Here is a 12221-nt window from a genome sequence, read left to right as displayed (position 1 = left end):
TTGAATGAAAACCCCATAATACCCCTTTGTGCATGTGAGTACTGAGAACGGGGAATCGACACGATTCTTCCTGTGGGCCAAGTAATATCAGCTTCGTGAACCTTCCAACTTTTTCCGAAAATGACTAGAGATTTTTTTCAACGTAAATTAATTAAAATCGCCAATAGGTAAATGCATTTTTATTTTGTTTATTATTACTTTTGCGGCTAAGCTTGTGGCACCGTATGACTAGTTAATATTCGTTGAGATTGGGTAACTAGTACTATACTCTTGGAAGGAAAGAATTGCACTTTTTGTGATGACTATAAAACCACGTCAAAAGGAGAAAAATAACACAAATACCGGTACTAGACATTATTATTGGATATATGTAAAACATGTGAACTATTATTTATGTTGCTTCGTTAAAGTAAAAAAAAATGGCTAACAAGTTTCTAGTTAAATACATCAAGAGCGAAAAAATAATATTGCAAATAATAAGTTTTGATACCTGTGTGGACTGGGACCGAATTGGATATCCGATTTTGATTTTCAAATAATGATTTACATTCAGAGATGAAATGATATCTATAAGCATTTTGACATTTAAATAAATAAATGTTTATTTGAAAATAATGAAATATAATTAAATAGAAAATTGTGTAACTACCTAGATGGAGGTTCTGGTTGTTGAAGATAAAGGTATTCAATGCGTTCTTCATTGAAATAAGTGTCATAAATACACTAAAAGATTTTGTAAGAGTCCAAAAATAAATTAAAATCTTCGATGATGAGTTTTATATGAATCCTATCCGGTGCTATTTTTTTCATTATAAACATTCATTACCCAATTACATTATATTTTTTATTGTATTATTTATTCCAAGTTAAAAATGTTGATCCACATTTTCAATTGGTGGGAGATTGGTTTTTATTGTTAGGTACAATTAAAATCATTTTTTAATCTACAACAAACAAATTTAAAATAATTTACATTATTTTTTAGTAGTTCTAAAAAAATTATTTAAAAATATAAATTTAAAATCATTTTTAAATCTTTAACAAACATACTCACAATTGGAGTTAGTTGTATGTAATTATAAAATTGATTAATATTTATTCTGGGTTAAAATTTATTGATTTAGTTATACAAAATGTATTTAATACTCATTATATTTTATTATTTTTTTATTTATTTTGATCTTTTATATTTTATAAATAATATATTTTAGTCTCTATTACTTTTATACGACATAAACTATTTGAAATGAATGACGTTTATCTGTATTTATTATATTCTTACTTCAACTTTTATTAAAATTATACACTTAATTTTACAATTGATTTAATATTTATTCTTAACAGTTTATGATAAAATTATACAATTATTTAAATGAATTATGATAAAAATAATTAAAAGAAACTACTCATAAAAAAAAATGAATAAAAAATATATAAATAACTAAAATAAATATTAAATAAAAATAAATAATAAAAATTATATTTAAGTAAAAAAAAATTCATATAACTTGGTTACGTGTTAAACTGTTATATGAACACATATCTAAATATGATTTTGACTATAAATTTTTGTGATTTAATTTATTCAATTAGATAACAAGTGAACGCAAACTCACTCGCAGAAAATATTTGTAGCACGCTGATATATATCGAGATTCGTGATTTTGGCAAGCTTTTCAATAGTACAAGTTTACTGTTTTTTTCTCTATAATGGTTGCACTCAACAAACACAAGAATGGAATTGCCTTCATTTTCCCACAAGCATATTTTAAGTTAAAATTAAACAGAAATTTTTTACTTTTTTTCCGAACAGATATTAACAAGTGTCCTACAACTACATGTTAGGAAATCAAATTAGTGTCTTTAATTTATAACATCCTAAAGACACCTCTTACAAAAACATTTTCTTTTGTTATTATTGAAAAAAGGAGCAATGTGAAACATCCACATAAGTCTAACCATAACTTGGATCTTAATCCTATTATAGTCATCGATCATATTATTAATTAATTAATTAATTATTAGGTACCTTTCCGTTAGTGACACGCTTAGTCATGATTAGTTTGCGTACAAGGCGTTTGTTAATGGGACACTTCATTGGTTTTTGCTAATTGAAATCTGACCACTAATGTCAATTAATAATTAATAGGAATAAGAACATCTAATTCCACCACGATTTCCATTCAACTGCTCCAACCCATAGCATTAACTTGTCTTGCCCCATGTTTTTATATTTTTTAATTAACCATTCATATTTTCTTTAATTAGAATCTAGGCCACATGAATTGGCCACGCATGAGTGAGTTACCTTCTAAACATGTGGACCTGTTGTTGTCTAATATAAGACACCTTTAGGCTAAATTATATGTGGTCCCTTAACTTAATTTTAGGTAACGTTTTAGTCTTTTATCTTCTTTTTTTCTCGATTTAGTCCTTTATTCCTAAAAATATCAAATAAAGTAAGAAAATATGAGTTTATTTGAAGATTTGCGTTACGAATTTGATGAAATTTGTATTATATTGAAGAATATAATTAATTTTATGAGTTTTGATTGAATTTTCTTTTTTTAATTTTTGTATAAAAAAGGATATCATTGTTGAAATTTTAAAATATAAAATATCAAATTGTCACTTAAAATTAAAATAAAGGACCAAGTCGGAAAAAAAAAAAGATAAAAGACTAAAACATTACCTGAAATTAAGTTAAGGGACCACAAATGTAATTTAGCCACACCTTTATTTTACAATAGTGATTTATTTGACAATGGTAATGTGTGCGAGTTACCTTCTAAATAAGTTTAATTGTAGCGTTGGTCTCTTAATTTTAACTGAATCACAAAAGTAGTTTCACCATTTTATTTTTCCTCAGTTTTGGTCCATAAATAGAATTTTAATTTAAAATTTGATAAAATTTTATTTTTTTGTGTTTATTTAAGTCATACTACGCGTCAAGATTTCGTGGTGCAATAATTGTACTTGAAATCTATGATCATAAATGGTGTAGTACTGTTTTAAAAAATGACGCTTCATTAAATTTTGAACCAAAAATTTATTTGATGTCAAAAATTAAAAAAATAAAATAAAATAAAAGAACTAGTTTCGTGATTCAATTAAAATAGGAGACTAAAACTGCAATTAAATTTAAAAAATATAAATAAAAAATAATTTTATTAATTTACTATTATCATGTATTAGTATATCAATGTATTTACCTACATGGTAACTGTAAAATGAAAGATATTAAGTAGCAAATATACAAATGATATTAATCATTGAAAAAATATATAACTACTAATATTAAATTAAAAAATTGAAAACATTATTTATTTCAAGACAATTATTTTTGGTAAATGACATCTACCACTCGTCATGGGACAGCGCGACTAGTAATTTCCTTTTCTCTGACACAAAATTAATGTTAAGAAATGGGTATTAAAATCCAGATTTATGACAAGCATCACATGAGCAGCAGCCAATGATTAGGATCATTAGCAAACATTAGTTGGGATTATGAGTTTTTAATTTGTCGAAGTCATAATGATATGAGCCACATGATATTTAATTCGCCTAACAGCACTAAATAAATCATCGATTGCGGTAAATGGTGATCCATACCCTTACACAAACTCGTTATAAAATAGTATCATACCAATTAAAAATATTTGATTGGAACTCAAGACATGCATTTACTTTGAACATACTCCCACATATATTTAATCAAAAATCGTAAACTTTTAAGACCCTCGTTGCAATATTCGTTCCCATTCAGCAATTTAATTGGATGAATATCCTATTTTTGTCTATTTTGTCTTTAATATAAATAAATAAAGAAAAAGATAATTAATTTTTTGTGATTCAAAATTTAAACAATTTTTTAATGATAATATTTTTAAAATATTGTTAAACTAAACAATTTAAAATTTCAATATCTTTATATTCGCATACAACAAATTTAAATAAAAGGTACACAATCATTCTTTTATTTATATTTAAGACTATAAAATATTTTTTTTACATTAAAATTTACAATGCATAGTACTAAATTAGTCAAAAATGATATGATAATGTATATTTCTCACGAAATTAAATAATATGATAAGATAGTAATTTACTTTCATATTTATTTTTTAGAGAAATGATGAATAATGCAAAAAAAGGAGGAAAAAAAATTAAACAAAAAAAATATGATTGATTACTTTATACTTAGCACACATAGTTATATCATGAAAACAAATTACTAGTAACTAGTAACAATATTTTTTTGTGATTAAATATGTTTTTTTAGTTCATAGAAATTTTAAAGTTAGTTGCTATAGAATTTTAACATTATAAATTTTTTAGTCCTTATAAAATTATAAGTGAATATATATTTTTAAATGAATTTAAATATATTTTTCCCCAGCATATTATAACAATATAAAAAATTCTTTCACAAAAAATAAATTCAAAATTTAATTTCAAATATATATTTTCTTTATTCTTATTTTAAGTTTTATACGTTTAAAAAGTTCATATTTAATTCATCAAAATTTTAAGAAATTCTAAATTTTTATATTTTTTTATAATATTTTAAACATGCTTGCAAAAAATCAACAAAATTTTTTAAAATTGAAGAACAATTAAACATGTTTCATTTTAATAGAGATTAAAACTATTTGCTAGATAAGTTTACAAGGATTAAAAGTTTTATTTTTATTTGATAGGGACAGAAAATATATTTCACTCCATTATATTTTTTATATGCGAATGTAAGTGGGGAGGAAAAAATGTTAGTCAGCAGAGATCAAACTCCACACCTCCTTCTCAATACTCATTTGGTATCCTTTAGTTCACCAACAAAACTACCTATGAGGGAGAACAAATAGCAATATATATATATTTTTTACTAAACAAGTAGCAACATTAATCCATACTATATAAAGTATCATAACTAACAAGCAAGTAGTATACCAACTAACCAAATAACTAACCAAAACCTCAGTAATGATGTAAGCATAATGTGCATGAACAGGGATGTAACATCAAATATGCTGTCTCATGGGAATTCAACTGCAATTCACCATTGGTTGTTGTTTATGTTTACATTCAATTTCTTTCTAGTAGCATTGTGTTCATTTTAATTTTCAAGCAATCAAGAATTTCTATATTACAACAAATTAACACAAAATATATCACTTGTAGTTTCAAGTGTGAAACTAATTCTTTTTACTGAAATGGTTAGAATGAATGAATAAATCAATGAGCAGTAGAATACAAAATAAAATAAAACATAACTTTAAGTATTTGAATATTGCTAAAAAATCAGAATCAGCATAATTATTATTTGCTCAAAAGCTTTGATATCTACTCACAGCATTCTGACTTGTGTTCTTTTTGCAGTTTCTCCCAAAGGCATAGCACCATTCTTGGGCTTTGATAATGGGCTAGTACATAATTTGTATCACATCCAGCATTATAAAACCTCCCATCATTCTCATAGTGCACTTCTTTATCACCATTTTTAAACTGTTCAATCCATATCCCCATGGCAACATCTTCTAATTTAAAGAACTATATGAATACAACAAATTGAGCAGTTAAAGGAAGGTACAATTACATATATATATAAGAAAAATGCAATCATGGCAATTTAGGCTTTCTTTACTTTCTAACAATATTTTCAAGTTTCATTTTTCAATATTTACATGTGGATGACTGGAATGAAATTTCGTTATAAATTTCCCATTTTAATTGTGATAGAGATAAGATGGAAGGTAACTGGAGATAATGTAATATTTGGAAACACTGAAAAGAATGTTTTGAAATTTTTCACAATTTTCAAAAATAGTCTTAACATTTTTAAAATACATTTTCAAATAATGTATTCTCTAATTTTTCTTTTATCAGTGGAAATGAAAACAGCAAACACCTGAAGTAAGGCGTTTATTTTCTATAAAAAATTCAATTTTCATTTACATTATTTACTTTCTATGTCGGTGGTTGTAATTACATTAGGTTACTGATTTTTCTTTTAAATTGTGATACAGAGAAGATGAAAGTTAATTATAGAGAATGTATTTCCAGAAACAATATTTCAACATTTTTCAGAATTTTCACAAATATTCAATCGATTTTGAAGTTATATTTTCAAAAACTTCCATAATCTCTTCTCTAATGTTTATTTTATCGGTGAAAATGAAAACAGGAAACACCTAAAGTAAACAGTTTGGTAGCTTTTTACAAATACATTGAAGGTAATACATTGAAGTTCCACAGATTCATTTTACATAAGTGGTTCCCAGGGAAATTTGTGATACTGATGTGTGATTTTGCATAAGTAACACTTCTAAATTCTAATACAAGAAACCTCTTAATATATATCCTTGAAATATCCAAAAGATTATAACAAAAAAGCTTAATGATGGAAAGGAGGAATTCTAATTCTTACTTTGAGTTTTCTTTCTTGGTGGCCATAGACAACGAATTTTGCTATGTCGCGAGAGATGACATAGCCAGGACCATGTGCCCATGGTGGGTATGTATCATGTGGCCATTCCTAAAATAACAATATGATCATGATTAATAGGAACATAATACACTAATTGAATTTATCAATAGCATTATACATAGGTTAATACCTTCTCACTGCTGTACCATTTACTGTCCTTATTCCTATCAGGAGATGATATAGGAGATATTAGACCATACAGGAGGCCTTTAGATGGCTTCCCTTTGAGGCTGGAAAGTACTTCATCAATCCTTACAAAAGCATCATCATCTGTTTTCATGATGTATTTTGAAGGAATTATTTTTGTCTGCAAATTAAAAATAAAATTGCAAACATCATTCCACGTATTTTTCAACAATATAAAAGTAAATAAATAAAAAATTGTAAACATTACTTCTTTGCACATAGTCATAATCAACTTACCCCCACAATGCAAATTGCAATTGTCTTTAATGAAATCAAACTATAATAATCAACAAAAGGCATTAACTGGATGTCTCCATATGCTTGAGCTTCCCTCCACAATTCAAGATTAACTCTATTGTTCTTATGCTGCAATCAGATTGAAAATAAAATGTCACAGAACAGTTTTAATTAGCAAGAGAGGAAATTAATTAAAAGTTGGAAAACTCTGCTATAATGCTGAATGCATTGTTGAGTCCACACTACATCCTTTGGTGGGTTAAGACGTATGTATCATCGACACTTCATATCAAAGGTATCCGGTGTCCGACACATGTTGGTGTTGAACACCGATTTTCTTATATTATTATTGATGCCTACGTGTCAGTGTCATATTCATTGCTCGTTTTTGTATCAATGCTTCATAGGTTAAGACTGTTAGAGTATGACATTTATTTCAGTTTCACCCGTCACCATTCTCCTTTGCCAAAAAACACGGGTGATTCTTTTGATAACGAATGTCGGTATTCGGATATAACAGTTAATAACCTGACCACTTCATATAGTCATTCTACATAACTAAGAAAGTAGGATAGAGTTTTCAAAGTTATAATAACCAAAATTTGTGCATAACTGGAATAGTAAGAATTATTCTAATTCAAAGATTCACTTTAACAAGTCTGAAATACATCACTTACAAGCCCAATGAAAAATCTGACAGCAACTTCTCCAGAACGTACAGCCTCATATTGCATCCAAGACCTCCTCAGAGCCATTCGGCGCTCAAAGTTATTTCCGGAAGAGAACACTCCAATCAACAAAACAAGCCTTTTTCTGGTGATAGAAGGAGCCTTCAGGTTTTCAACATCAACAACTAAATCATTATCTTCGGCAACAGGTAAACCTTTTGCCAGGACTGATAAAAGACTTAGACTTCCTGCTACTTTAACGGTGCTGACTAACCACGGTTCAAGCTTCTGCATGCACACAAAAAACATACAAAGTTGGAATTACCATTCCAATTAATCTTTTGTTTGGTTTTTAGCAGGATTTCATTTCCTGTATTGTACCTCCCTATATGCAAAAGATGTTTCATGTCTTCCATTCACAGTCATATGAAATCCTTCTGAACCAACCCACAACGTGGCAGTGAAAGGATTACCCTCAGAAAAAGGGAAATTAGCAGTTCTATGTGCACTTTCTGAGGAAATATTAGAAGGTATGTCACTAGTAGGTTGACCAACATTTACATTCTCTTCATTGTTGTTTCTCACAGCTTGTACATTGCAGAGAACAAGCTCATCAACTACATCAGAGTTACACAATTTAGAATTCATTAAAAGCCTACTACTTCATGAAAAACTGCAATCAAGAATAGAAGGAAACATGATAACACAATTGAAAGAGACTATTGTGATTAATTATTATATGATAAAGGAATTTACAAACTTGGCAGCTTAAGCATAACCTGAGGTGTTGCTACTGTAGCTACAGCCTATTATGGAATGATAATGGTACTTAAACGAGACATAACCCGAGTTGCGCTATAATTAAAAATTAATAATTTTATATCCTATACATAAAAATAACCTATTTCTTGTTGGTTTTTGTCCATCTTATTTGCATGCAGACTAATTTAACACTTAAAGGTATGTTTGAATTAGTGTTATAGGATGAAATGGAGTGAGATGGAATGCAATGAGATAACATTCATTTCTTTAAATCAATTAGGTTATTTCATTCCACTTCTTTCCATCCTATACCACCAATCCTTACATACCATAAAGGTCAATCATGGATCGTCAGTTTAATGATGAAAAACTCACGAAGATTTGAGAACTTGCATGTTAACTGTACCTTTGTGAATGTTAGACTTAGCAGAACCATGAGTAGGACACCTTTCCTCTTTTCCCCAACCGAAATCATTAGTCCATGTATTTTGAACGATATACGGTTCCTCTGTTATGTTTTCTCCCGGAAGACTCACATTATAATGCAAGATAATTGGAGGATCTGGCTCCTCTTCTAGATCTTGCCCAGCTAGGTCAATCTGAAAGCTTCTGTTTTGTCCATTAGGGATGCCAATCAATGTAATTGAAGAATCTACGACCATACCACAAGGGAGATCCAGAGTGATTCCACTATCTGCTACCGTCTTGCCAAATGCGATCACAGAGAACGGACAGTTTTGATTTTCCGGGCTGTCCATCTTACTAATCTTGGAGGCTTTGTCGTTTTCAACGGTGGACAACAACTCTTTCCATGCTACAGAAGCCTCTTTAACTCCTTGAGCTAATTCAGGCAAAGCATCTGACCTTGACAGCAAGGAGCGTAAAGAAGTCCAAGCAAGTACAACATTCATCGCTCCTTCAGATAAATTTTTCATGTCATACAGATCATCAAGCCCCGCGACATGTACTAAATGTGGCCTAATGGTTGGTTTTGGTACGCTTTTCGGTTCTACATCAAAAGAGGTTACTGCAACATTGCTGCTTCCTTGACCAGAATCATTTGTTGAATGGTTATTGAAAAAACTGTATGCTGACTGTTTCGCTGGCTGCTTCTGTGGCTGAATTCCTTTCAGACTGTACAGTAGAAACAGCATCATACACAAAGCCAAGATCAACAGGCCTCCATACCACTTCTTCATTTTCATTAAATTTTGAACTAAATATAGCGGTTTCTGCAGACAAAAAAAATTGCATTACTTTCATTATAAAATGAATAAAAAGTCACACACACTACCTACTGGATAAAGAAAGAAAGTCAGGCTTAAGTTAAAGATCATTAGAGAAAGATAGTTTTTGTTTCCGGGCATATTGATGGGTATAAGTGAGGTCATTTTTCCCCCCGGTATTGGATGCTGGTGTATCATAGTCAAATTGCTCATCATAAGAATCCGATTCTCGACATACAATATGAAATGGAAGTCCTACCAAAAAAAGCTAATTGACAAGGCTAAATAGACATGATTGGATGTATGAAACATGTTGAGCAAGAATTAGCCCTAATTTTATCCCTTTTTGCAAGTTGCAACATATAACGAAGGAAGGAGTCATGTCTAGGATTTTCAAACCTCACATTGGAGACTCCTATACCATAACAAGGCATTGTATGATGAACATGAAAGTAACATTCAAATACTGGAAATGTATATGACCATGACGATGAGCAACACCCGTTTGGATAAACAACTAATATTAAACTATTTCTATAGGAAAAGATAAAATAAATCCAAACTATTTTTATATAAGATATTTTCATAAGCTTTATGGAAATAAGTTGAAAACACCTAATGGATATGCCTTAAATTGTTTCCATAAGCTCACCCAAACAATCTCACAAGTACATGCCAGTAGACAAACTCAAGTAAGTCAATCCAGACATGCCCTAAAAAATAGATAAAATAGACAAGAAGTGAATCAATGGAGTCTAGGTTATTGAATCTTAATTGACATGCTTTGACTGAAAACCAAGATTGAATTGTAGGGCTAGTTCTAGTGGAGTAGTCACTTTAAAGTTGCAAAAAGTTACTTAAATACTTAAATGCAAGTAAAGTCTACAACTCTAGTGTTATCTGAATAGTTCCTAAGCTGATAACTTAATTTTCTGCTAAATAGAGTGAGTAGACCTAATAATTCAAATAAATGTTATGCAAGTAATAATAGTTGAGCCTAGAAAAGCAAGAGATCCTTATATATGATTTTGAAACAGAAAGAAAAAGTATGGTTTTTTGGAAGCAGTTAAGAAAATGGGAATAACCCAAATGCAGAGAATCGGATGACAAGATAGGAGGGTGGCGGAGATTCATTCACTCACTCACCAATACCATATAACCCATTGAAGGCTGAGAAACGCTCCAAAACTCTGCGATGTGAAAGTGAAACACTGATACTACTCACCATATTCATCAAAATCAATGCTTTTAATTTTATTTTATTTTTGGAATAATAACTCCGATGTTCTAATTCATCTGTTATTAGATATATCCTGTTTTCACATGAAAAAAGACAGGAATGTACTGCACCCTCACAATTTTACCTCCCACCCCCCATATTTTGTTATCGATCAATCTACCCTTTTTTATCTTATATAAAAATTTTCAACAAATTTACCACACTATTTTCTCACCCCCACTTTCGAAAGTCATCCAAAAAAATTTACTATTTGAAAGTTTTAAACTTTCGAAACAATCAGAGATGAGATTTCAACAAAAATTTCGAAACTTTTGTCAAAAAACCAAAGTTTCGAAATGCAATTTTTTCAGAAAATCAAAACTTTCGAAACTTTGGTTGAAGTTGAAACTTTCGAGGCTTTAGTTTGATGAAACTTTCGAAGGTTTCGTTAAATTCGAAACTTTCGAAACACAAACTTTCGGAACTTTTGTTGAAGATGAAAGTTCTGAAACGTAAGTTTCCAGAACTTTCGAAGGTTTTCATCAATATGAAACTTTCGAAGTTACACAGGTTCGAAAGTTTCGAAAATTTCAATTTTTTTTTTAAATTTATTATTATTTATACATATTATTATTTATATTTATTACTATTTTTTAAATTAGATATGAGTAGAGTTGAGGTTCCTGCCTCAAGAAATATAATAGATTATACCGACAAATTCACCACTGATCAGGTATTAATATAACTGATAATCCATCACGGATAAATTTTTTATTATAACTATATATTTTATGTTTTATTTGAAACATATTTTGTAGGTATTTCCTTCACGAGAAGCTGTGTTTGAATGGGCAAAAACCATTGGAAGAGAAAATGGAATTTTAATTGTTACCATTCGTTCAGATAAAACAACCGGAAAGAGGGGAAGAAAAGACAAATTGATTTTGGGATGCGAAAGAGGTGGAAGATATAAATCAAAATCAAAATCAACAGTAACTTGTTCTCATAAGGAAAATTGTCCGTTTACTCTCAGATGTATCCCGTTAAGTGTCGGTGAAGGATGGAAAATTAGTGTTCGTTGTGGAACACACAATCATGATCTACTTGATACTGTAACTGGTCATTCTTATTTGGGGCGTTTAAATGAAGAAGAGAGGAAATTTGTCAATGACATGACAAAGTATAAGCTTGCCCCCAGATTCATTCTAAATGCTTTGAAAGAGAGAAATAAAACTAATTTGACAATTCCAAGTCAAATATATAAAGCAAGGAGTACTTATCGATCATCATTGAGAGGTTCGTACACAGAAATGCAGCATATGTTGAAGTTAATACAACAAGAAAATTATGTGTATTGGACAAGAAGACGAGAGAATTCTGGTGTTTTAAGAGATATATTTTGGACGCATACTGATTGTATAAAGTTGTTAAACACG

The 12221-nt window shown here is 29.5% G+C and overlaps 1 protein-coding gene across 3 annotated transcripts; it reads right to left on the bottom strand.

Moving 5' to 3' along the window:
* Positions 1–5014: 5014 nt before the first annotated feature.
* On the bottom strand, positions 5015–10873 carry LOC101489015 (hydroxyproline O-galactosyltransferase GALT3). Of its 3 annotated transcripts, none has more exons than XM_004508045.4 (8): positions 10713–10873; positions 8747–9572; positions 7960–8195; positions 7588–7866; positions 6911–7039; positions 6618–6794; positions 6428–6535; positions 5015–5550 (listed from the first exon to the last, which is right to left on the bottom strand). In XM_004508045.4, exons 1-8 carry the CDS (start codon positions 10728–10730, stop codon positions 5344–5346), a joined length of 1980 nt encoding a protein of 659 aa, XP_004508102.1. In that variant the 5' UTR covers positions 10731–10873; the 3' UTR covers positions 5015–5343. The 3 variants fall into 3 exon arrangements, with proteins under 3 accessions (XP_004508102.1, XP_012573295.1, XP_004508103.1); XM_012717841.3 differs by having other exon boundaries at positions 10709–10855; XM_004508046.4 differs by lacking the exon at positions 10713–10873 and adding an exon at positions 10219–10677.
* Positions 10874–12221: the final 1348 nt, after the last annotated feature.

Source organism: Cicer arietinum, chromosome 7 (genome assembly GCF_000331145.2).
Source record: "Cicer arietinum cultivar CDC Frontier isolate Library 1 chromosome 7, Cicar.CDCFrontier_v2.0, whole genome shotgun sequence".
In the NCBI taxonomy this organism is placed as follows: Eukaryota; Viridiplantae; Streptophyta; class Magnoliopsida; order Fabales; family Fabaceae; genus Cicer; species Cicer arietinum.
The sequence above is the reverse complement of the archived record's forward strand: the minus strand, read 5'-3'. Positions and strand labels throughout refer to the sequence as shown.

Excerpts from the sequence above, each read along its gene's own strand:
- LOC101489015 (XM_004508045.4), bottom strand. Across the intron at positions 8,196-8,746 it reads TAAGTCTAACATTCACAAAG|TTGATGAGCTTGTTCTCTGC; the intron begins GTACAGTTAACA and ends ACTCTGATGTAG. Across the intron at positions 7,040-7,587 it reads TCAGATTTTTCATTGGGCTT|CATAAGAACAATAGAGTTAA; the intron begins GTAAGTGATGTA and ends ATCTGATTGCAG.